General features: G+C 49.3%; 1 protein-coding gene across 7 annotated transcripts in view; it reads left to right on the forward strand.

The window, feature by feature from the left end:
• KMT2E (lysine methyltransferase 2E (inactive)) overlaps positions 1-26961 on the forward strand; it is a 1891352-nt gene that overhangs the window by 1670678 nt on the left and 193713 nt on the right. For all 7 annotated transcript variants that reach the window (XM_086966923.1, XM_086966942.1, XM_086966930.1 and 4 more), the window contains one exon: positions 21583-21869. In XM_086966923.1, the coding sequence (XP_086823049.1) occupies positions 21583-21869 (287 nt within the window). The remainder of the gene's footprint in view (positions 1-21582; positions 21870-26961) is intronic.

A 26961-nucleotide genomic window follows, 5' to 3' on the forward strand; every position in this document is an offset into this window, starting at 1 on the left:
GTGCCACTAAGGCTCTGAAAGGCTGGTTATTGGAATGTCAAGTTAAGGACTATACAGGATTGTATAATTTGATCATGAGAGAGCAAATACTTACCAATTGTCAAAACCAGTTACTGCATCAGCACCCGATTGACTCTGATCTGACCTCTCTCCAAGAATTGGGAAAGAAGGCAGACAAATGGGTCAGAACCAGGATTAAGCAGAAACACCAGAACCAGGGGGGTTATCAGAAAAAAAGCAGACCAGAAGGGTAATGAGCAGAAACCAAAAGACTAGAAGTCTTCACCAGGCTCCCAAAAGGCACAGGGGGAGGGTAGCTCCAAAAAGAACAAACAGAAATAAGAATGCCCAAAGAAGCCCTGGTGTGGATACTGTAAATCAGTCTCTCACTGGTTTAGTGAGTGCACCAAGAAGGGCACAGCACCAACCACCATTGCCCCTAAAGGAACTGTTCCCCCTAGTCCAGCTGTTAGTGGTGGTTCCCAGCAAAAGGGTGTAGTAGGGTTGACCCTGGGAACTGAGATGGACTCTGGCCTCGTCAGAGTACCAACTCAGGCTGTTCTAGTCTGTGATGGGGACATAGCAATGTCCTCTACTGTATTTCCCAGTAATCTGAGCCAGTACAGGCAGACACCTTTTATTAATGACAAGATGGCTCAGGCCTACTGGGACACATGTGCCAGTGTCACCATGGTGACACCTAACTTTGTGGACCCTGAGCAGATCATACTAGGCGAGACCTACCTAGTGACCAACGCTAGTAATGCCACTACCTCCCATAGTATGGCAGTTGTTAACTTCTCCTGGTGAGGGGTAACTGGCCTCAAACGAGTTGTGGTGAGTTCAGACCTTCCAGTAGAGTGTCTGTTAGGTAATGATCTTGAAACCTCGGTTTGGTCTGAGGTGGAGTATAGGACCCATGCAGAAATTCTGGGAATATCAGCACATGTCCTTGCTGTGACCAGGTCACAGGCCAAAACGTGCTTACCTGAACAGGTGCTGGATCTTGGAACAATAGACCAGCCACCACCCAAGAGAAAGAGCAAGAAGGTTAAGGCTGTGCCTTCCCCCTGCCTCAGGTTGAGGATCAGCCCTCCCAGGAGGATGATTCTGAGATCCAAGAAGGAACTGTCCTAGAAGAGCTTGAGCCTGACCCGGTTGAGTTTCATGGGACAGGGGGACCTTCCAGGGCAGATCTAAGGCAGGAACAATTAGATTGTTCCTCTCTTGAACCCCTCAGACAGCAAGCTGCTGCTGAAGCTGCTGGGAATGCTCAAAGTACCCATAAAGTGTATTGGGATGATGGGTGTGAGAAATTGGCCTGATATGCAGTGCTCACTATTCTAGTGATCACTATGTATCAGTCCAAATGACCCTTATTGATGATTGGTTGTAAGTCAACCGTAGACCAGCTATCCTAGTAGCATGGACAAGAGCAGTCTTTAGGCTAGACTCTAGAGGGCGTGTTAAGCCAGCTGTTATACCATCACATATACCCCTTGAACACCAAGTGAAAGGACACCACACAAGTTGTTATGAAAATAAAAGGATATTTATTTAGAACACAACAGCCCTGGACTCTTTATGAGGACAGGGCGCTAAGCACAATACAAAGCTCTTATGAAAATACTTTAAGTCGCACAATTTACACAAATGCCCGAGGGGCACGAAAAACCATATACTCTAAAAGTGGAATGCGAAATAGTAGCAGGTAAGTAACTAGTCTCAAAGGCTTTAGGATCGCTAGGACTGGACTACTGAACCTTCAGATTACGAGCAGGAGGCCTAGGGAGATCGGGTGCAGAGTGTGCACTCTCACGCGGGATGCGGGACAAAGTCTATGGATGCTACATTTCGTAAAGTTAGTGTTATCGGACGAATCCGACTAGGTAGAGCTGAAACGAAAAAGGATCTGGACCCTTGGATAGTTAAGCTATGCTGGAGCACCGAAATGCTCAGGTTACCTAGCCCAGGGGCTGCGGCTGCATAGGGCTGAAAAGACGTCGGGAATCCTCTTTGCAGTCTATGGAGCCTGAAAGAAGATGTTGCTGGCAGGCGACCAGTGATGAAGTTCGATGTGATCCAAGCCTGGATTGGTGATGGAGGATACCTGTAACCAAGTTCTGCATCACTAGCCAGTAATAAGATGGGCACCAGGATGGCACCGGACGAAGTCACCTCGACCAGGTGAGTGGGCGACGCTGGGCTCTGCAGTCTCTCGGACCAGGAGGCGTTGTCGGCGACCAGGATGGAGGTGCGAGCTGTCCCACGAAGGTATCTGCTGTCGACGTCGCTGGACCCAGGATTGGGGCAAAAACTCTTGGCAAATGCAAGCCCACGCGGTGGACTACTCAAAATGGCGTCTGGAGTGGACCAGGAGGGTCCGGGGTGCTCCTCTGTTGGAGGGGAGCAAGGGCCAGTCTGGAGCAACCAGACCAGCGTTGGAAATGTCGTCGTTCGTCGTCAGGAGGGCCACAAGCCAGCAGGCAAGTAGCCGGACAACGCGGTGAGCAGCAAAGAGCAGAAGGGCCCCACGCAGATCTGGTGGATGCTGGGGGGCTGTAATATATAACAAAAGGGACCCCCTGATACTTCTAGATAGTTCCTAGGTCAGGGCACAAATTTTATATAAATAACTTATCCTAGGCAACTAATAAGTCCTGAGGGAATAGCAGGTACTGTGGAACATCAATTGTTGTAGCCAAAGAGTAGATCACCTAATGTAGTGCACATCAAATTATTAACAATAAGAAAAAGTGTTATTCATAATTAATTTATTAAAAATACAAAGAATGTTTAATCAAATCACTGACACAGTTAAAAATCATACAATTACTTTCTCATGGATTTTACAGATAACAATATTACAAATGACAATAGTTTTAATTTATACATATATTTAAAAAACAAGTAAAAAAGGCCAAACAAGTGGAGTAATTGATTTGTCTCTACGCGCGTTTCGGCGTATTCACGCCTTCTTCTGGAGAACCACTTGATATTTCCCAAATGATTGTGCTTGCAGATAGATCTGGGTCTAAGTTCTATCTCTGTATAAGGATGTTTTGGAATAATGTCGTGTCCTTAAGAAAAGCGATCCGAACCTTTCATTTATTCCTCTTTACTAGATGAATTATCATTTGATCATTGATCTGCAAAGTTTCGTCTTATGGTACTATTTTCAAAAAGGCACACACGTAGTTTGATTGATAATCTACCACATATTATATAGCGTCTGTAGCCAACCGTAATTGGAGGGTAACGAATAGCACTTGGCGTTGCTTTGGGTTGAACCTTATGATTTGGTGGTTCTAGATTCCCAATGTAGGTAGATAGGGGCATAGATGACCTCCTATTCCTTTTTGTTTGATGTCCGGCAGCGTTCGTGCGCGTGGCCTCAAATGGGGGTCTGTTGCGGTGTGATGCTGGGGGGCTGGACTTCGGTGCTGGAGCTGCTCAAGGTTAGGGCTTCTCAAACCCCAAAGCACTCACTCGAGGATCCCTCGGCGGTCGTGCTGGGCAAGCGTCGTGCAGTCTTGAAGATGGCCGGTCCCTCGAGGTCTCGTCACACCCACGAATCTCAGCTGGGCTGATGATGTAGGTAGAGGTCAGAGGTGCCAGGGAAGCCGGGTCTCGTCGAGCTAGGCAGTCTTGATCCGGAGGAGAGACTTACAGCAGACCGCGATGCGCTTGGGTGGTGCCTGCTGGGCAGGGTGGCTACTCCTTAGCCACAAGGGAGAGTCTTCTGAAAGGTTAAAGAGTTCTTTAGTGGAAAGTCATCAAGATTCGGAATTATCTAATTTGGGAAGGGGGCCCGCTCCTACCTTTATACTAAGGAAAGGGGCTGGCACGCGACTAGGTCCTGCCCATGGGTGGGACCAGGAAGGGGGTGGTTACACCCCTCTCCCATGCCGGATTTTCCCCAGCTCAGGGGCTGGTGTGCCCCTGGAACTGGTTCTAGCCGGCCTATGCATAGTAAGCACCGGGGTGCCACTTGCAGTCACCTTCCTCTAAAGCCCAGCCTACCCAGGATACACAAAACCCTGTCTAAGATGGTGCTAGCACCGCCCCTGACAGGAAACCTTTTGTCCAAGCTCTCCTCGCTGGAAGGACTCCCAGCATCAGGAGGTCAGACTTGTGTCTGTGGTGGCAGCATCCATTTTGTGATGCTGAGGCTCGAGTTAACTTTAACCGGGGTTCACAGTTACATACATGTCGTGTCCCTCTAGAAGGGTGGAATGCTAACCCCGTCGCCAGAATTGGCGAGGGGTTAGTATTCCAATTCCTATGACACCTTACTCGACATATTTTGATAAAGCGATACCAGAGTTGGCATATAGCCGCGAGGATTATAATGCACTTAAGAGTATATGGTATGCGTTATCATGGAACAGCTATTAGGACTTAGTTCCGCAAGCTGCAAACGGGCTCAGCTCATGCCAGAGCACCATCTCACATGATTCCAAGCACTCTGCCTTCAGGATTGTTAAGGCCTGCCATAGGAGTGACTGATAGGAATCTATGTGTCCATTTTAGGGTTAGATATAGGTATACTATATCTAAAGCAAAGGGTGATTACACCACCTTGCCCCAGCTGTCGTGCAGCCAGTTGTGTCAGATTTAGATGGCCAGCCAGGGGTGGCATAATACATGCTGCAGCCCCTGGTAGGCCCTGGGTACACCTATGCCCTGAGTTACAGGGTCTGATAAGGTGGTCCAGTACCAATTGGTAAATGCACCTAAGGTACACGTGTCAATTTAGTGAGAGAACAACTAGGCTGTGGGTCTGATTAGCAGGCCCAAAGCCAGGGAAGTCGTAAACCAGTGAAGCAAAAAGCAAAAATCTGGGGTGATCATAGGATTGCAGACCCTACTCTCCTACATGACCCCCCCCAAACTTTGGGACAATATACTAACCTTGACCAGGTGAGTCTTCTTGCTCTAAGTGGAAATACCTGGAGAGCCCATCTGCATTGCCATGATCAGTGCCAGGTCTATGCTCCGCTGTAAAATCCATCCCCTGTAGGGAAATGGACCACCTAAGCAGTTTGGGGTTTTCACCCTTCATTTGATTTAGCCACAAGAGGGGCTTATGGTCGGTCTGAATCTTGAAATGAGTGCCAAACAAGTATGGCCTCAGTTTCTTCAGGGCCCAAACCACAGCAAAGGCCTCCCTCTCAATAGCTGACCAATTTTTCTCTCTGGGGGTCAGCCTTCTGCTTATAAAAGCAATGGGCTGGTCATGACCATCAAAATTCAGCTGAGATAGAACAGCTCCCACACCCAACTCAGAAGCATCTGTTTGGACAATGAATGGTTTGGAGTAGTCTGGACTCTTTAGGATAGGTGCTGTGCACATGGCCTGCTTTAGGTCATCGAATGCTTTTTGACAGTCTGCTGTCCTCTGAACTTTCTTTGGCATCTTTTTACTTGTCAGGTCATTAAGTGGAGTCACAATTGATCCATAATTTCTGACAAATTTCCTGTAATAACCAGTCAGGCCCAAGAAAGCTCGAACCTGAGTCTGGGTGGTTGGAGGAGCCCAATCCTTGATGGATTGTATCTTGCTTTCCAGTGGCTGAACCTGGCCTCCACCTACAAGGTGGACCAGGTATACAACCTGTGTCTGCCCTATCTGGCACTTTGTGGCCTTGATAGTGAGACCTGCTGCTTGCAGTGCCTCTAACACTTTCCTCAGGTGGACCAGGTGATCCTCCCAGGTGGAACTAAAGACAGCTATATCATCAAGATATGCTGCACAGAAGTCATCCAGCCCAGTGAGAACTTGATTCATCAGCCTTTGGAAGGTGGCAGGTGCATTTTTCAGACCAAAGGGCATTACCACAAATTGATAATGCCCACCAGGGGTTGAAAATGCTGTCTTGGGCTTGGCTTCCTCAGCTAACCTGATTTGCCAATACCCAGCTGTCAGGTCAATTGTAGTAAGTAGTTGGCAGAAGCCAATCTATCTATAAGCTCATCTGCCCTTGGTATTGGGTGGGCATCAGTCTTAGTGACTGCATTGAGGCCCCTGTAGTCTACGCAGAACCTCATCTCTTTCTTACCACCCTGGGTGTGAGGTTTAGGCACTAGAACTACTGGACTAGCCCAAGGGCTATCTGAGGGCTCAATGACTCCCAGCTCCAAAATTTTCTGCACTTCAGTTTTTATGCAGTCTCTGACATGATCAGGCTGTCTGTAGATTTTACTCTTAACTGGCAGACTGTCAATAGTGTCAACCTCATGGGTACACCAATTGGTTTGACTGGGTGTCAGAGAGAACATATGTCTAAAGGATTGAAGAACTTGTTTGCAATCCTTTTGCTGATGTTCAGAGAGGCTGCCACAAAAGACAACACCATCTACTGACCCATCATCAGGGTTCTGAGTGAGCAGGTCTGGGAGAGGGTCACTCTCCTCCTCCTGTCCCTCATCTGTGGCCATGAGCAAGCTCATGTCCTTCCTGTCGACATATGCCTTGAGCCTATTCACATGGAGCACCCTGAGGGGGCTCCTGTGAGTTCCAAGGTCCACCAGGTAGGTGACCTCTCCCTTTTGCTCAATGATTGTGTGGGGCCCAGACCATTTGTCTTTGAGTGCTGCTGGGGCCACTGGCTCCAACACCCACACCTTCTATCCAGGCTTGTACACAGTCAGGACAGCCTTTTGGTCATGCCAAGCTTTTTGGAGTTCTTGGCTTGCCTCAAGGTTTTTAGAAGCCTTTTCCATATACCCAGCCATCCTGGAGCGGAGACCAAGTACATAGTCCACTATGTTGGTTGCAGGCTTTTTGAGAGGTCGCTCCCATCCTTCCTTCACCAAACACAGGGGTCCTCTCACAGGATGCCCATACAGAAGTTCAAAAGGGCTGTAGCCAACCCCCTTCTGTGGGACCTCTCTGTAAGCAAACAAAAGGCAGGGTATCAGGACATTCCATCTACGCCTGAGCTTTTCAGGTAGTCCATGAAGCATCCCTTTTAGGGTCCTGTTGAACCTTTCAACAAGCCCATTGCATTGTGGATGATAGGGTGTGGTGAACTTGTAGTTGACACAACATTCCTTCCACATAGCAGTCAAATATCCTGACATGAAGTTTGCACCTCTGTCAGAGACAACCTCCTTAGGGAAGCCCACTCTGGAGAACACTCCAACTAGGGCTCTTGCCACAACAGGTGCTGTAGTGGTCCTAAGGGGAATAGCTTCAGGATACCTGGTGGCATGGTCCACCACCACCAGTATAAACTTGTGCCCTGATGCTGTCTGGGGTTCCATTGGTCCTACAATGTCAATCCCCACTCTTTCAAAGGGCACCCCCACCACAGGCATTGGTATAAGGGGGGCCTTTGTTGTGCCACCTGACTTACCACTGGCTTGGCAAGTGACACAGGAGCGACAAAACTCCCTGGTATCTTAATTCATGTGAGGCCAGTGAAAGTGTGAGACAAGTCTGTCCCAAGTCTTATTCTGGCCTAATTGTCCTGCAAGGGGAATCTCATGGGCCAAGGTAAGAAGGAAACCTCTCTGTGACAAGGGGACGACCAGCCTCCTGGTTGCACCAGGCTTGGGGTATCTTGCTTCAGCGTACAGGAGTCCATCATCCCAGTATACCTTGTGGGTACCTGTGGCGTTCCCTGCAGTCTCAGCAGCAGCCTGCTGTCTGAGGGGTTCAAGAGAAGGGCACTCTAACTGTGCCTACCCCAGGTCTTCTCTGGAGGGTCCCCCTGAACCCAGAAACTCAACCTGATCAGGTTCAAGTTCTTTAGGCTCAGTTTCCCTCAGCTCTTTGAGGTCAGCCTCCTCTGAGACTTGATCCACAACCTGGGGCAAGGGGAAGGCAATGCCTTAACCCTACTGCTCTTCTTCTTGGAAGGTGTCTGGTCCATTGTTCCAGGATCCAGCACCTGTTCAGTGGGGCATCTTCTGGCCTGTGACCTAGTCACAGCAAGGACGTGTGCTGGCACACCTAACATTTCCATGTGAGTCCTCTACTCCACTTCTGACCATAGTGATGACTCCAAATCATTGCCCAACAAACTTTCAACTGGGATGTCTGAACTAACCACAACTTTCTTTTGCCCACTTACCCCTACCCAGGAGAAATCCACAATTGCCATACTATGGTGGGTAGTGACATTGCTGGCATTGGTCACTAGGTAGTCTGTACCTAGTATGATCTGTCCAGGGTCCACAAAGTTAGGTGTCACCATTGTGACACTGGCACAAGTGTCCCTATAGGCCTGAGCCATCTTTCCATTTATAAAAGGTGTCTGCCTGTTTTTGCCCAAAGTATTGGGACTTGCATCAGGGGATATATCCATATCCCCTGTACAGACAAGGACAGCCTGAGTGAGTGTGCCAACTAAGTTGCCATACCCCTCAGATCCAAGGTTAACCCAACTAATCCCTTGGGAGGTGCACTACTTCTGCTGACTGTACTAGGGGGTGCAGGTGCCTTAGGGGCTGCAGTGGTAGGAGTTTGCCCTCCTTTCTTGGTGCACTCACTAAACCAGTGAGTTTTACTCTTACAGTATTGGCACCACCTTTTAGACTGGCCTTCTTGAGTCTTCATTTTCTGCTGTGAAGCCTGACCCCCACCCTCTTTGGTTTGTTGGGGGCCTGTCGAAGACTTCTGGTCATTTTGTTCACTCTTAGTATTACCCTTTTGGTCTGCTTTCTTCTGACCACCCTGGTTCTGGCCCTGGTTCTGCTTGACCCTTGTTCTGACCCATCTGTCTGCCTTCTTTCCCAATTCTTGGGGAGAGGTCAGATCTGAGTCAACAAGGTGCTGATGCAACAACTGGTTCTGACAATTGTTTAAAATCTGTTCCCTCATGATCAGATTGTACAATCCTGTATAATCAGTAACCTTACTGCCCAGCAACCAGCCCTCCAAAGCCTTAGTGGCACAATCCACAAAATCAGACCAATCCTGTGACTGATTTTTCTGGGCATCCCTGAACAGCAACCTGTACTGCTCAGTGGTTAGGCCACACCCATCTATCAGTGTATTTTTCAGGACTTGGTAATTGTTAGCATCCTCAGCTCTAGTAGTGAGGAGCTTGTCTCTACCTTTGCCTTCAAAGGAGAGCCACAAGACAGCTGCCCACTGACTCTGGGGGACGCACTGGACAGTGCAGGCCCTCTCCAAAGCAGTTATCCATTTGTGGATATCATACCCTTGTTTAAAGGGGGGCACTATCTTACTCAGGTGTCTAGTGTCTAAACTCCTGTCCTTTTCTCTAGGTAAAATGCTGCCACCCGTGGGATCTAGCCCACACAATTTTTGCTCTCAAGCAAGGGCAAGTCTTTCTTTGGCCAGGGCAAGTTCTTCCCTTTCAATCCTCAGATTGGCTTCCCTAATCTTAGCTTCATGCTCTCTTCTCTGAGGGGATGTCATCCCTCTGTGAGAAGAGGTCTGAGAGCCATTGGTTCGAATGGATCTGTTAGAGCCTCTGGATAGAGACCTAACTCGTCCACTCCCAATGTTAAGCCTGCCTGAGAGTGGCCCTGGGGGTCCCCTAAATCCATTATCATGCCTGCTTAAGTTGGTCCTGGTGAGTCTACTGACTTCTACCTGACCTTTGTCTGCCTCATCCCCTGACAACTCCTGATCCTCCTCCTCTCCTTCACTAACTGTTCCATTGAGTTGGAGGTCAGGGTCACCAGTGGTTCCCTCTAAGGGGGGCATGTTCCCATCTGGATGAGAAGGGTCTGTGTTAGCAGTCCTCCTGGCATCATACGTCTCTAAGAGACCAATCAGAAATGGGATTGTAGGGTTAGAACCCTGTTTTAGCTTCCTGGATGTACAGATTTGTCTCATCTCCTGGAAGCTAAGAGCAGCATATCTTGAAGTGACCTGTGGAGGGTCAACTGACACAAGGGGGGCCTCTGAGTTCCCTCCTTTGTCTGACATGCTTCTAGTGTGGTGTAAGTGATGCACCTACCTACACTATTTGTTTGCCTACTGATCCCTTGCTAAGAGTTGTAGTCAGGGTGTGCTAGGCCCTGTTGAACTACACAGCTGGATCAGTAGAACTCAGAGTATTCTAAGCTAAGTTATATGTACCTTGGTACTTATGTGATCTTTCAAATGATATTCTTAGGATACGTGTGGTAAAACAACAGGAAGCTCAAATCCCAACCGCTGCTCACCAATGTGAGAAATTGGCCTGATATGCAGTGCTCACTATTCTAGTGATCACTATGTATCAGTCCAAATGACCCTTATTGATGATTGGTTGTAAGTCAACCGTAGACCAGCTATCCTAGTAGCATGGACAAGAGCAGTCTTTAGGCTAGACTCTAGAGGGCGTGTTAAGCCAGCTGTTATACCATCACATATACCCCTTGAACACCAAGTGAAAGGACACCACACAAGTTGTTATGAAAATAAAAGGATATTTATTTAGAACACAACAGCCCTGGACTCTTTATGAGGACAGGGCGCTAAGCACAATACAAAGCTCTTATGAAAATACTTTAAGTCGCACAATTTACACAAATGCCCGAGGGGCACGAAAACCATATACTCTAAAAGTGGAATGCGAAATACTAGCAGGTAAGTAACTAGTCTCAAAGGCTTTAGGATCGCTAGGACTGGACTACTGAACCTTCAGATTACGAGCAGGAGGCCTAGGGAGATCGGGTGCAGAGTGTGCACTCTCACGTGGGATGCGGGACAAAGTCTATGGATGCTAGATTTCGTAAAGTTAGTGTTATCGGACGAATCCGACTAGGTAGAGCTGAAACGAAAAAGGATCTGGACCCTTGGATAGTTAAGCTATGCTGGAGCACCGAAATGCTCAGGTTACCTAGCCCAGGGGCTGCGGCTGCATAGGGCTGAAAAGACGTCGGGAATCCTCGTTGCAGTCTATGAAGCCTGAAAGAAGTTGTTGCTGGCAGGCGACCAGTGATGAAGTTCGATGTGATCCAAGCCTGGATTGGGGATGGAGGATACCTGTAAGCAGAGGGGACCAAGTTCTGAATCACTAGCCATTGATTAGATGGGCACCAGGATAGCACCGGACGAAGTCACCTCGACCAGGTGAGTGGGCGACGCTGGGCTCTGCAGTCTCTCGGACCAGGAGGCATTGTCGGCGACCAGGATGGAGGTGCGAGCTGTCCCACGAAGGTATCTGCTGTCGACGTCGCTGGACCCAGGATTGGGGCAACAACTCTTGGCAAATGCAAGCCCACGCGGTGGACTCAAAATGGCGTCTGGAGTAGACCAGGAGGGTCCGGGGTGCTCCTCTGTTGGAGGAGAGCAAGGGCCAGTCTTGAGCAACCAGACCAGCGTTGGAAATGTCGTCGTTCGTCGTCAGGAGGGCCACAAGCCAGCAGGCAAGTAGCCGGACAACGCTGTGAGCAGCAAAGAGCAGAAGGGCCCCACGCAGATCTGGTGGATGCTGGGGGCTGGACTTCGGTGCTGGAGCTGCTCAGGGTTAGGGCTTCTCAAACCCCAAAGCACTCACTCGAGGATCCCTCGGCGGTCGTGCTAGGCAAGCGTCGTGCAGTCTTGAAGATGGCCGGTCCCTCGAGGTCTCGTCACACCCACAAATCTCAGCTGGGCTGATGACGTAGGTAGAGGTCAGAGGTGCCAGGGAAGCCGGGTCTCGTCGAGCTGGGCAGTCTTGATCCCGAGGAGAGACTTACAGCAGACCGCGATGCGCTTGGGTGGTGCCTGCTGGGCAGGGTGGCTACTCCTTAGCCACAAGGAAGAGTCTTCTGAAAGGTTCAAGAGTTCATTAGTGGAAAGTCATCAAGATTCGGAATTATCTAATTTGGGAAGGGGGCCCGCTCCTATCTTTATACTAAGGAAAGGGGCTGGCACGCGACTAGGTCCTGCCCATCGGTGGGACCAGGAAGCGGGGTGGTTACACCCCTCTCCCATGCCGGATTTTCCCCAGCTCAGGGGCTGGTGTGCCCCTGGAACTGGTTCTAGCCGGCCTATGCATAGTGAGCACCGGGGTGCCACTTGCAGTCTCCTTCTTCTAAAGCCCTGCCTACCCAGGATACACAAAACACTGTCTGGGATGGTGCTAGCACCGCCCCTGACAGGAAACCCTTTGTCCAAGCTCTCCTCGCTGGAAGGACTCCCAGCATCAGGAGGTCAGACTTGTGTCTGTGGTGGCAGCATCCATTTTGTGATGCTGAGGCTCGAGTTAACTTTAACCGGGGTTCACAATTACATACATGTCGTGTCCCTCTAGAAGGGTGGAATGCTAACCCCGTCGCCAGAATTGGCGAGGGGTTAGTATTCCAATTCGTATGACACCTTACTCGACATGTTTTGATAAAGCGATACCAGAGTTGGCATATAACCGCGAGGATTCTAATGCACTTAAGAGTATATGGTATGTGTTATCATGGAACAGCTATTAGGACTTGGTTCCGCAAGCTGCAAACGGGCTCAGCTCATGCCAGAGCACCATCTCACATGATTCCAAGCACTCTGCCTTCAGGATAGTTAAGGCCTGCCATAGGAGTGACTGATAGGAATCTATGTGTCCATTTTAGGGTTAGATATAGGTATACTATATCTAAAGCAAAGGGTGATTACACCACCTTGCCCCAGCTGTCGTGCAGCCAGTTGTGTCAGATTTAGATGGCCAGCCAGGGGTGGCATAATACATGCTGCAGCCCCTGGTAGGCCCTGGGTACACCTATGCCCTGAGTTACAGGGTCTGATAAGGTGGTCCAGTACCAATTAGTAAATGCACCTAAGGTACACGTGTCAATTTAGTGAGAGAACAGCTAGGCTGTGGGTCTGATTAGCAGGCCCACAGCCAGGGAAGTCGTAAACCAGTGAAGCAAAAAGCAAAAATCTGGGGTGATCATAGGATTGCTGACCCTACTCTCCTACAATGGGCTCCTTTATTCAGAGGCTGGAGACCCCAAGCCTGGTGATTCCAGGAGGTTGGTTACACCTCTGCAATTTAGGGGCTTCCTTCTTACCTTGGCCCACGACATTCCCTTAGCAGTACACCTGGGCCAGAACAAGACTTGGGACAGGCTTGTCCCTCACTTTCACTGGCCCCACATGTCAGAAGATACCAAGGAGTTTTGTCGCTCCTGTGTTACCTGCCAAGCCAGTGGCATATCAGGTGGCACCATAAAGGCCCCCCTAATACCACTACCTGTGGTGGGGGTACCCTTTGAAAGAGTGGGGATAGACATTGTAGGGCCAATGGACCCCCAAACAGCATCTGGGCACAGATTTATACTGGTGGTAGTGGATCGTGCCACCAGGTATCCAGAAGCTATTTCCCTGAGGACCACAACAGCCCCTGTTGTGGCAAGGGCCCTACTTGAAGTTTTCTCCAGAGTGGGGTTTTCAAAGGAGGTTGTCTCTGACAGAGGTGCAAACTTCATGTCAGGATATTTGACTGCAATGTGGAAGGAGTGTGGTGTCAACTATAAGTTCACCACCCCTATCACCCACAGTGTAATGGGCTTGTGGAGAGATTCAACAAGACCCTCAAAGGGATGATAAAAGGGTTACCAGAAAAGCTGAGGCGAAGATGGGACATCCTTTTACCCTGCCTTCTGTTTGCTTACAGAGAGGTCCCACAAAAGGGGGGTGGCTACAGCCCTTTTGAGCTTTTGTTTGGGCATCCTATAAGGGGATCCCTATGTCCTGTGAAGGAAGGATGTGAGTTACCTCTCAAAAAGCCTAAGCAGGACATGGTGGACTATGTACTTGCTCTCCGCTCCAGGATGGCTGAGTATATGGAGAAGGCTTCCAAAAACCTTGAGGCCAGCCAAGAGCTCCAGAAAGCTTGGCATGACCAAAAGGCGGTGCGGACTGTGTACCAGCCAGGACAGAAAGTGTGGGTGTTGGAGCCAGTGGCCCCAGCAGCACTTCAGGACAAATGGTGTAGACCCCATACAATAGTTGAACAAAAGGGAGAAGTCACCTACTTGGTGGAACTTGGGACTCCCGGAAGCCCCCACAGGGTGCTTCATGTCAACAGACTTAAAGCATTTGTCGACAGGGCAGACATGGGCATGCTCATGGCTACAGATGAGGGGCAGGAGGAAGAGAGTGACCCTCTCCCAGACCTGCTTACTCAGAACCCTGATGATGGTTCAGTAGATGGGGTAGTCTTTGCTGACAGCCTCTCTGAACATCAGCAACAGGACTGCAGACAGGTTCTTCAGTCCTTCAGACATCTGTTTTCCCTGACCCCAAGTCAGACAAACTGGTGCACACATGAGGTGGACACTGGTGACAGTCTGCCTGTCAAGAGTAAAATCTCCAGGCAACCTGACCATGTCAGGGACTGCATTAGGACAGAGGTCCAAAAGATGTTGGAGCTGGGAGTTATTGAGCCCTCAGAGAGCCCTTGGGCCAGTCCAGTAGTCCTGGTGCCAAAACCTCACACCCAAGATGGTAAGAGAGAGATGAGGTTTTGTGTGGACTACAGAGGTCTCAATGCTGTCACTAGAACAGATGCCAACCCCATCCCCAGGGCAGATGAGCTCATTGATAGATTGGCTTCTGCCAAGTTCTTGAGCATATTTGACCTGACAGCAGGCTACTGGCAAATAAGATCAGCTGAGGATGCAAAAGCCAAGACAGCATTTTCGACCCCAGGAGGACATTATCAATTTGTGGTAATGCCCTTTGGTTTGAAGAATGCACCTGCCACTTTCCAAAGACTGGTGAATCAAGTTCTCACAGGACTGGATGACTATTGTGCAGCTTATCTAGATGATATTGCTGTCTTTAGCTACACCTGGGAGGATCACCTGGTCCACCTGAGGAATGTTTTAGAGGCCCTGCAGAAGACAGGCCTCACTATCAAGGCTACCAAGTGCCAGATAGGGCAGAGCAAGGTTGTGTACCTGGGCCTCCTGGTAGGTGGGTGTCAGGTTCAGCCACTGGAGAGCAAGATCCAGACCATCAGAGACTGGACTCCTCCAATCACCCAGACACAGGTCAGAGCTTTCTTGGGCCTGTCTGGGTACTACATGAAGTTTGTTAAAAACTATGGGTCCACTGTGACACCACTGAATGACTTGACTTCCAAAAAGATGCCAAAGAAAGTTCAGAGGACAGTTCGCTGTCAAAAGGCATTTGATGACCTGAAGCAGGCATGCCATGTGTACTGCACCTATTCTGAAAAGTCCAGATTACTCCAAAGAGTTCATATTCCAAACAGATGCTTCTGAGTTGGGTGTTGGAGCTGTACTTTCACAACTGAATATAAATGGTCAAGACCAGCCCATTGCTTTCATAAGCAGAAGGCTGACCCCTAGAGAGAAACGTTGGTCAGCTATAGAGAGGGAGGCCTTTGCTGTGGTTTGGGCACTGAAGAAGCTGAGGCCATACTTGTTTCGCACCCACTTCAAGATTCAGACCGACCACAAGCCCCTCCTATGGCTAAATCAGATGAAGGGTGAAAACCCCAAACTTCTTAGGTGGTCCATTTCCCTACAGGGGATGGACTTTACAGTGGAACATAGACCTGGGACTGACCATGCAAATGCAGATGGACTCTCTCGATATTTCCACTTAGAACATGAAGACAAAACTGGTCAAGGTTAGTCTAAAGTCCCTAAGTTTGGGGGGGGTTGTGTAGGAGAGTAGGGTCTGCTTCCTATGGTCACCCCCACTTTTTGCTGTGCTTTGCTGGTTTTCGACTTAGATATGGCTGTGGGCCTGCTAATCAGACCCACAGCACAGATGCACTCTCTCTAAATGTACACCATGTACTCTAGGTACCACAGAGTTGTTATTACCCCGGTTACTATACATACATTTTCCCCAACCTCCTCTCCTTTATGTTGGTCCTGTTCCAAAGTTCCTGGTACTCTACAACACCAAATTTACCATTGTTCACCAGTTTTATCTTTCTGGACTGATGTTTGGAATATATGTAGGAAAATGTTATCTCTTTCTTCACAATTGACTTTTATACACATATTTTTAGGTTCTTTATCTGATGATATTGATATTATTACACCCTCTTCTGCTAAGTTGTTAGACCTTTTTATTGCACTTGCATTTAAAGTTATTTTATCGTGTTGGAAAGATAATTCAAAACTCTCGGTTCACACATGGTGGAATTATATATGTGACGAACATAGAATTTCTATAGCCTCCTCTACCTCTATTCCTCTGAAAATTAAATCTGACTTATTATGGCTTCCCTTTACTTCCTATCTCTCTTCCAATCCTCCTCCCTTACCGCGTGCTCCCTGTCCCTCATGATCCCTTAATTCTGCTTCCTTTTTCGCCTCTCTCTCTCCTCTTCTCTTTTTCCCTGTCTTCTGCTTTCCTCCTTTTCTTTTTTTCCTTTCCATTCCTTTCCTTTCTTCTTTCTCCTTTCTATCTTTTCACACCTTTCTTTTCTCTATATAAATTCTTATAAATTGATGTCTTTTAATTATTATTATTCTCATATGTACTTTTTTTCTGATTTTTCATGACATGTTTCTTGTATCACTTTTTAATGCTTAATAAAAATTTCTTAAACAAAAAAAAAAAAAGTTAACGAGAGCCCCAGCGTCACAAAATGGACGCTGCTGCCAAGTCTGACCTCCTGCTGCTGGGAGTCCTTCCAGTCACGGAGGTTTGGACAATAGGTTACCTGCCTGGGAAGGTCCGAGCACCACCCCAGACAGGACTTTGTGTATTGGGACAGGGAGGGCTTAATAGATTGAGACACTGCCTGGGGCACACTAGGTGCTCCGTGTATACCCCAGTTCAAACCGGTTGCTGGGGCACTCAAGCCCCAGCTCTGGTGCGAAACTGGACAAAGGAGAGGGGGTGTAACCACCCCCCTTCCTGGTCCCACTCATAGGAGGGACCTAGAAGGTAATCCAGCCCCTTTTAGTAGTATAAAGGTAGGAGCTGAGTCTTGAAACTTTAGAGTAATCCTGAATCGTAACTTGACACGAAATTCTGGACCTTCGACGTTCTGCTGAAGCTGAAGACTGAAGAATCTCCCTTGTGGCCAAGGAGTGACCACCCTGGGCAACCAGGCACCATCCAGCAAATCAACGGCTTGCTTTGTCGACGTTCCCGCCGGAACCGAGCACAGAGCCTGACAAGACCCAGACTCCCAGACCTCTCTGACCCTCTCTTCACGACTGCAGCTTAGCTGAGACCCGTGGAGGCGACGAGACACGTGGGACCGGACATCTTGAAAAGCCTGCAACTTGCTACCTGTGCAGCTCCTGAGGCATCTTCGAAGCTGTACACTGGGGACTGAGAGACCCCGAACCCGAGCTCCACCTGCACCGAAGATCAGCCCTCCACACTCCACGAGTTCTGCGTGGGGCCCTTCTGCTTGTGTTCGGCTTGACGCGTTGTCCGGTTGCTGGCTTGTTGTCTGGTAGCCTCTGTGACGACAATACTTTTGAATCACCTCGCTGGTCTGGTTGCTCCAGACTGGCCCTTGCCTCCCTGCAAAGGTGAGGCAGCTTAGACCCTGCTGATCTGCACCAGAAGCCTTCTTTGAATCCTGCGTGGGTTGCCTTTGCCAAGGCTTGTTGACTCAGTCCGGCAGTCGACCCCTCCATCTGCGAGAACCTTCGTGGGACAGCTCGCCTCCAGCAACTGGTCGTCCCCGACGCCTCGTGGTCCGCGTGGCTGAAGAGACAAGCTTCAAGACAGCACCTGATCGCTCCTCGACGTCGTCTGGTTACTTCCTTGTTCCACCCGGTCACTGGCTAGTGACCCAGACTCTGTCCCCTCTGCTTTCAGGTCCTCTCCATCCTCGATCCACCCTTGGATCCACCCGGACATCTTACTCCTGGTCGCCTGCAGCATCTTTCCTCCAGGTCTTCATAGGATCCAATGCCGACACCCGACATCTTCACACCTATGCACCAGCCGTCCGTCGGTGCTCCCAAGGGTATTGACTATCCAAGTGTCTAGGTTTTTAGTTGTTTCCTCCTAGCTCAACCGGAAGTGTCCTAAATCCTTCTTTTTCTAAGTTCCCATTGACTTTGCATTGATTTACGCGTGTGTGTAAAGACACTGCACGCGCCGCCTGTGGGCCTCCTACTCCAAACCTAAGGTTCAGATAGTGTAGCCCCAGCGATTCTCTAGGCCCTAGGCCTTCCCTTTTCTCGTGACGTGGTACTTATACCACTTTCTTAATATATGGTTTGCTTCGCCCCTAGGGCCTAACCGTAAATTGTGCAACTTAACGTATTCTGACTAAGTATCTTGTGATGTGCTTTGGCCTCTGATCTCATAAAGAGTTCAGTGGAGTGTGTTAGTAAATAAATACATATATTTTATATATATCCTCTGTGGTGTCCTTTCATTTGATATTCAAGGGGTTGCATATGGTAAAACAGCTGGCTTTACACGCCCTCAAGAGTCTTTTAGCCTAAGACTGTTCTGTCCATGCTACCACTAGCATAGCTGGTCTATAAGGTTGACTTACAACCATCACCATAAGGGTTGTTTGGACTGGTGCAAGGTGCTCACTAGAAAAGTGAACATCATATACCAGGCCTATTTCTCACAGCTACCACCTCTCGCCTGTGCAGTCTGCTTTTCGCCCCTTTCATGGCTACGGAAGGGGTGCCCCACCACGTTCTGCCCAGTGCCACAGGCCCTTGCAGGCTGTCCAGCCTCTGGAGGGAGATGGGACCCACCACCATGTGTCTGGGGGGCAGTGGGTGGGCCAGTCCTCCAGTGCTCTCTCTGCAGCAGCCTCCAAACCTTCCTAGTCCGACCTTTCAGGACCACCAGTTGCCCGTGGACAGCAGGATCCGCCATCACCTCCCCCTCTTACACAACATTACGTCGGACTGATGGGTTTTGCAGATAGTCTGAAGGGGCTACTTCCTCCCCTTTGAGACTACCCCTACCTCCATGCCACCTGCATTACATTGCATTGCATGTCGGAGGATCATTTGGCCCTTCTCCGTGAGGAAGTTGCAGCTCTCTTGGCCAAGGGAGCCATCGCGTGAGTCCCTGTGCCAGAAGTAGGTTGTGGCTGCTACTCCCACTACTTCCTGGTGCCCAAGAAGGACAAAGGCCCACGTCCTATCTTGGACCTTAGAGTAGTCAACCGCTTCCTCTGGAAGGAGAAGTTCAAAATGTTGACATTGGCTCAGGTCCTATCTGCCATCGACCCTGGAGACTGGATGGTAGCGTTGGACTTGCAGGACGCTCATTTCCACATCCCGTCCTGCCGGCCCACAGGCCGTACCGACGGTTCATGGTAGGCCACAAGCATTTTCAGTTTACCATGCTCCTCTTTTGCCTTACAGGCGCCCCTCGGGTGTTGTTCAAAGTGATGGCCGTGGTTGCAGCTCATCTACGCAGATCAGTGGTTCCAGTCTTCCTTTATCTCGACGACTGGTTGTTGAAGGCGAGCTCGCCCCAGGCTGTCGTCACCCACCTCCAGACTACGGCGAACCTCCTACATTTACTGGGGTTCACAGTCAACGTGCCGAAGTTGCACCTACACCCTTCTCACAAGCTTCTTTTCATTGGGGCGGTTCTGGACACAGCACAGTTTCAGGCCTAGCCTCCCGAGAAACGAGACTGGGATATTCAGGCTATCATTCCACAGTTCCAGCCTCTATCCCGGATTTCGGTGAGAATGACCCTAAGGCTGCTGGGTCTCATCGCCTCCTGCATCCTGCTTATGGATCATGCCAGGTGGCATATTCGAGCTCTGCAGTGGGAAGTTTCAGTGGGTGCAGCATCAGGGGAATCTGTCCAGTGTCATCCATATATCACCGGGGACTGCACCTCAGTTGCAGTGGGGGCTCACAAACCAGGATTGAATCAGCAGCAGATCCCTCTCCCTTCACCACCCAGAGTTCCCACTGGTGACAGATGCGTCACTCGTGGGATGGGACGGCCACATGGGAGAGCTGGGGATCAGAGGCCTCTGGTCTCCAGCGGAGTCCGGGCTCCACATCAACCTTCTAGGGCTCTGGGCGATTCGTCTAGCACTTAAGGCATTTCTTCCTTTTGTTAAAGGAAGAGTAGTGCAGGTGTTCCCAGACACCACTTACGCCATGTGGTATTGCAACAAACAGGGCAGAGTGGGGTGGTAGACCCTCTGCCAGCAGGTCCTTCATCACTGGACGTGGCTGGAATAGCAGGGCATGTCCGTCGTGGTTCAACACCTGGCAGGTTCCCTGAACGCCAGGGCTGACAAACTCAGCCGCCAGTGCTTGATGGATCACGAATGGCGTCTTCACTCAGAGGTGGTGCAAGATCTCTTTCAGCAATGAGGAGAGCCTTGGTTAGATCTATTTGCCACCAAAGAGAACGCTCAATGTCAGCAGTTGTACACTTTGGAATTTCCAAGGCAGCACTCGCTAGGCGACGCTTTTTGTCGCGAGTGGCGTTGTGGTCTTCTATGTGTCTTTCCCCCATACCACTTCTGGCCAGAGTGCTGAAGAAGATCAACCGCGACTGGGACTAAGTAATTCTTGTGGCTCTAGACTGGGCACGCAGAGTCTGGTGTCCTGAGCTCTTGAAGATGGCTATTGATCCTCCGATCAGACTGCCCCTTTGGTTGGATCTTCTGTCCCAGTAGCACCCAAACCTGTCCAGCCTCCACCTCCTTGCATGGAGATTGAGCGGCAACAGTTGACAGCCTTTGACCTACCTCCTTAAGTCTGTAATGTTTTCTTGGCAGCCAGGCGTCCCTCTACTAAAACAGTATACACCTGTAGATGGAACAAATTTGTAGCATGGTGCGAAGCAAAGGCTGTGGATCCCCTGTCTTCATGACATCTGCCAGGTAGCCACGTGGGCTTCATTGCACACGTTCACTAAACATTACTGTCGTGACAACCAAGTCCGGAGAGACGGCTTCTTTGGCCGCTCTGTTCTTCAGGACTTCCTGGTGTGAACTTGGTTCGCAGACCCACCTCCGCGTTGGTATTTCTGGGGTATCTATTCCAAGGTAAGGAATCCATAACTAATAGTCACTTTCAGATGAACAAGTTACTTACAGGTAACAATATATCTATAAGAGACATATATTAGTTATGGATTCCTTAGGGCCCCACCTATCCTCCCCGTTCTGTGAACTTATTCCTAGGGGTAATGGACACCCTTTTAGGGTCCTAGTGTTATGCACCAGTGGTCAGTGTCTTGCATGGCTCTGGGCTTCTGGCATGGAATGTTGTGTAAAGAACTGACGTCAGCTCGCAGGGGCGGCGTCTAAGTAGATACCGCAACGTCATTCCAGCGATCATGATGCCAACGACGAACACGGAGTCGCCCGACGCCACCTACCGATGCGCAGGGGTACTGCTGAAGAAATAATTCTCCAGATCCAGTCTGACGCCTGGGGGTAATTCTAAGGCTGGAAATCCATAACTAATATATGGCTCTTACAGACATATCGTTACCGAAGGTCAGTACCTTGTTCATTAGGGTGCCAGTTTCATCAGGCGTCTAAGCAAGATTTTAGTGATCTTTATTCCTGGTCTAAAGGTATGAGATAATAGATATATACTGTCAAAGTAATTATACCATAAATAAGAAACCCATGTACTCATTTATATTGACTTGTAAGTGTTTTTCTGTTACATTAAACAAACCCATGCTTCATTTTTGTCAACCTGTGCATTTTTTTGATCTTGTAGGTGTCTTTGTTAGAGTACCGAAAACGACAACGAGAAGCTAGGAAAAGTGGTTCAAAATTGGAGCATTTGTCTCTGATCTCCTTGTTTCCTCATGCTGGTGTTGAAGGCGATGCAAATGATACATGTAGCGCAAGTGACTGTTGTATCATAAGTGGTGAACATGTAGAAGAATATGAAAACTCGTGTAGTTTGCCTTTAGAAATGCCTGTTCATACTCAAAAGGAAATGGACGCATTTGAAAGTCAGCCAGACTCTTCAGTTGAGAAAAATGAGCCAGAGGTTAAGTGGTAAGCTCTTAAAATATGAATTTCTTATCTTTGACAGTATTGAGGCTTTAAAAGTTAGATGCAATCAATAATAGCTAAACCGTATGGGCACTGTGCTTGGTATGAGAAAATAGTCTGGTTTCTTGGAAATACTTCTTAGACTTGCATCTTGCTTGAATAATCACTGAATGTAATAAGAGATTTAATTATGCATGATGAGAAGTAGTGATGAGATGGATAGGGTCCAGATAATTTAGTGGCACTGCTTTAATATCCTCTTGCCAGCATGTTTTTGCTCTAGTGATAGGAAGAACTGGGAATGTGTTAGACCATGTTTAAGGGGTCCGTTAGGGTCTATGGGGCACTTTGTACTCTTGCATCTTAAAGTTCTTAAACACCAATGTATTTTGTCTTAAAAAGGGATCAGGTCATTGCACAACCTGCTTTTTCCTTACTTTTTGTCTTAACAGGACCTCTCATAGTCTAGGAGGATTTTCTAAAAATCACAAATTTCTGAATAATCGATGAAGAGCTGCTGATCAAAGAAAGTAGATATCTCAGTTTTGATAGAATAAGTTCATTCATTTTAACGGATTTCATAAGCACATAGAGAAAAGCAATACTAACATAACTACAGCTATATCAGACACTGTTGTTATGCAGAAATCTATCTGATATAAAAGCCAATTCAGAGGACTGAAGAAAAGAAATCAGGAAACAAGTGTTTTGAGATGGCATGCCACACTAAATAGTTCTGCCTTCATACTGCAGCACCTTGTTGAAAGAGAACTCCCATTCAAAAATGTTTTTAAAAGAAAGATGTAGCAGACTCCGAATGCAGTGCAGCGTCAGTTACAGTTAAGTTTTTCTTTGCTCTCTGGATAAATGTTTGTTGCCTGTTTTTTACTTCAGATGGTTAATTGTAAGTTCAGTTTAGCCCTAAACTCATTGACCTGAATATCTGGGCTGATGACCTAACCATTTCTGCTAAACAGATCATTGATTGCATGTATGACGGTGGCCTAACCCATTCCGAGGATCAAAGGCAACCTCTTGTTTTCATTGCTCCCTGAGTTCCTGTTGACAAATATCAGCCCTTCTCCTGGTCAGAATATGTCTTCTTTAGAAACCATGAGCTCTGGACTAAGATTAAGCGGTCACCTAATAGAGTTCTAATCCTCCTGTACTGGAAAAGCAAACATATTAACACAGACAATCTCACACAAATTCCCTCAGTGAAAGAGTACTCACTTCCAGCATATCTCACTGAAATTTTGACTCATTTGGAAAATAAAGTAATCAATGCTCAGTTGGCCCCTCAAGGTGCGTAGAACTACCTCCATAAACAGAAAATTAAACCATAAGTACGTTACTGATTTGTGCCACATGAAACGTAAGGGAACAGCTCTTGAGAGCTAGAAGATCAAATCACAATCACAATTTGAGCATAGCATAGGCCTAATAAAGTAGATCTCTTGCTTCAGCACATCAAGGCACACTTCCAGCTCCACATAACGTACACTGCAAGTTAGCTTAGAATCTAAAACAAAACAATATCATGCACCAAGTTAGCTTATGTCCCAATCACTGAACTTTATAAATACCTAATATTTAGTCTACAATAAAATCACAGCCATGAAAAGAAACATTGCACTATGATCATAATCCGATTTCGGCAACAGAGTTGAGACAGTTGGCCCCATTATGCTATTTTCCCCTGACCCCCAAAAAGTTTTTTATCCACCAAAAATTCCCTGTGACAAACTGGTGTTTGTTATGTGAGACTAATGAAGTAAGGTCTCCCCACGCTTATTTCTATCATCACAGACCACAGGAGAAGGCCCTCACTACCTCAGGAATGTATAATTACACGGCACTGATCCTGACAATCTATCCCACCACTGCCCGCTTTGTGCCTATTCTGCTTTAGCAATGCTGTAGGAAATTTTGTGACCTCAAAACAGTCTGCACATGTGCAGTCCAGCAAGATGATAATCTGTCTCTAAAAATGGCTCCAGCAATGCTGTGGAATGACATAAGGGAGGAACTGCTAGTGACCAGGACGGTTCTTCTCAATCACTATGGGCTCTAGAAAGCATTGACTAGAATGTGCTTCTCCACCACAAACAAATGACTGGTGAAGGTTCTCCAATGGGGCTATCTTGATTCACATACTTCATGAGCAAATACACCGCAAAGGTTCAGCCCATTATGACTATAAATTTGAAAATCTGCACGAATCAGCCCTCACACCTGCCCTTCCAATATCGAAATTGTCCTGTTATCCTGTCTCTTGGAAGCCCAACACTTTGACCACCAGGTGTGTTAAGTGACCACAAATATCAGAGCAGTTTTTCACCCATGTAAGGTTGTTTATTTATAAGTGCAGGAAAGATCAAAACAAGAAGAAGATAAGAACATTTTTTAAAACGTAGGTTGTCTACTCATATTTTTCAGGATTTATTCCCCAGCAAGATAAACCATCTCAGATTTGTCCGAATTCCTCATCTTCCTTGCTGGTCTACTTGACGGCCTTGGGGTCACCAGCACTTCAAGATGGTGTACACCTTGTGGCAAACAAAAGAAACTCTGAGTCTAGTCATTCTTTTCCTTCCTTTATTAAAGAAAACACTGAGTGCCACTGTCACAACTATGATCTGAAAGAAACAGGTTAGTGTTAGATTCCTTCCCTTAGAATAACCCCAGGCGTCAGACTGTATCCGGAAAGTTTTGCGTAGCAGTACCCCTGCGCGTCGGTAGGTGTCGTCTGCGGCTCCACTTCCGTCGTCGGCATCGTTGGCGCCGGGAGGACGTTGTAAGAGTACTTAGATGCTGCGCTGACGTCAGTTCTTCTTTTTTCCGCGCCGGCAAGCGCAGATCCGGCAAAAGCAGTACTTCTTAGTCACTTTTTTACTAAACTTTTTCGATCTATTTTGATCATTTTTCGAGTCTTTACGACTCTCGGTGCCAATAGGGATGCCCGGGTTCGAGCCCTGTGCCGATTGTAGCCGACTGATGTCTGTTACCGATCCCCAAAGTCGGTGCCTCTATTGCCTTGGGGCCGACCGCGACAACCGGTCATGCCCCGACTGCCATGCCTTTACGTCGAAAGCTAGGCGGGAGCGGTCCCGTAAGCGCCTCGAGCTCCGGCAGTCGGCCCGCGCCGCTCGCGGTCCCGGTCCAGGAGGGGGTCGAGGGACTGGTCGCCGGACCACAGTCATCGAAGCTCGGCGAGTCGTCATCATTCATCGGGCTCCAAGTCCTCAGGTAAGAGGCACAAGAAGTCGAAGAGGCGACATCGCTCTTCCGACTCCCCCTGACGCTCGCGCGATGCGGCCAGGGATTCGGGCAATACCGCCCCCCGCAGCTCCGTCGCAGCCAGCTCCATACCCGCTGGTCCTTGGGCTGAACGCGATGCCGGAGGAGATCGATGCCTTCCTCATGGCCATGAGCTCGCTCTCTCCTCCGTTGGGTCCCGCAGGGGTGCCTTATGGCCCCGCGGCCCCGTCTGGGAGTCCAAGCGGGCCGGGTGCTTCGGCCCCGGCGCCGTTCGGTGCTTCGGCCCCAGCTCCGTCGGCGACTTTGGACATGGCGCCTCAGGGCCCCACTGGATCCGGATCTGGGTCGCCGCTGGTTGACCTTACGACCCCGCTGGCGTCGACACCCAGGGTGTCGCCCCCGGATGGCGGCCTCCCCGGTCCCTCCCTCGGTCCGGATCTGGCGTCGCTCGACGCCGCATTCGGTGCCGGCAGAAGAGCAATTCTTCTATGATCCGGCCCCATACTTTGAACCTGAGTTTCAGGATATGGAGGGCGAGGGAGAGTGGGAGGGGTCTGTGGACCCTCTGGCACGGGAGTGCCAGTCTTATCAGGACTGGGCAGATGAACTAGGTGAAGCCAGTGGTCTGGAAACTTCGCCCGATACTGGCTTTGTCTACCCTCCTATCGTTGCTACGGAGGAGAGGGCTGCTTACAGTGTGTTGCTGACGAGGGCGGCCAAGGCCTTGGCTCTTGAGCTCCCCGTCGCGACAGTGAGATCTAACACCCTCACTGAGGTCCTTAAACCGCAGGCAAACTCTTCGGAGCCTCTACTGCTGTTTAATGAGGCTCTCACGGATGTCCTGTTGGGCACCTCGTCCAGGGCCGCTACAGGTCCCCCTGTAGCTAGGAACGTCGCCAGGCGCCATAGCCAGTCTCCGGGCGACCCTAGCTTCCTGTCCACCCACCCCACCCCCGAGAGCCTGGTTATCCAAGACTCTAATTCCAAGTCTGCATTCCCGACTGCAACCCCAGATCGGGAATCCAAAAGGTATGAACAGTCGGTCAACACTGCTTGCCTTTTGGGCCGTTACTCCCACTCTCTGTGGGACACGGTTGCGACCGTGTTGCCGGAGTGCCCGGAGGTGGCCCGGGTGAAGCTCGCTCAAGCCCTTGCGGAAGGGCAGGATGCAGCGTGGTACTCTATTAAATGTGGGCTGGATACCACGGACTCGCTGGGCAGGGCTATTTCCACGACGGTGGCGGTTCGCCGCCACGCCTGGCTGAGGTCCGCCAACTTCTCGGCTGATGTCCAGAATACGTTCATGGACATGCCGTTCGATGGCAGCCGCCTCTTTGGCGGCAAGGCAGACAGTGCGCTTGAGCATTTCAAGGACTCCAGGGCTACGGCCAAGTCCTTGGGACTGTCGGGCCAGCGCCTGAAAATGTCTGCCTTTCGCTCCTTACGTTGCCACAGAAGGGGCGCCCCCTCACGTCCTGCCAGCCACGTGCCGCTGACTACCATCCAGCGCGGTGGTGGAAGTGGTAACCGCCGTGGCAGTGCCAGGGGACCACAGCGAGGCCAGTCCACATTCACCCCCGCAGCATCTGCCGCAAAGTCTTCCTAGTCTGAATTTTCAGGCCCATTTAACGCCAGTGGGGGGCAGGGTTCGCCATCACCTCCTCCACTGGCGCACCATCACATTGGATAGGTGGGTGCTGCAAATCATCTGAAGGGGCTACTCCCTCCCCTTCGAGGTGACCCCTACAGCCATGCCACCGCAGTACCACAGCGTGTCGGGGGATCACTTGCAACTTCTGCAAGAGGAAGTTTCGGCACTCTTGGCCAAGGGGCC

Source organism: Lissotriton vulgaris, chromosome 1_1, assembly GCF_964263255.1.
Source record: "Lissotriton vulgaris chromosome 1_1, aLisVul1.2, whole genome shotgun sequence".
In the NCBI taxonomy this organism is placed as follows: Eukaryota; Metazoa; Chordata; class Amphibia; order Caudata; family Salamandridae; genus Lissotriton; species Lissotriton vulgaris.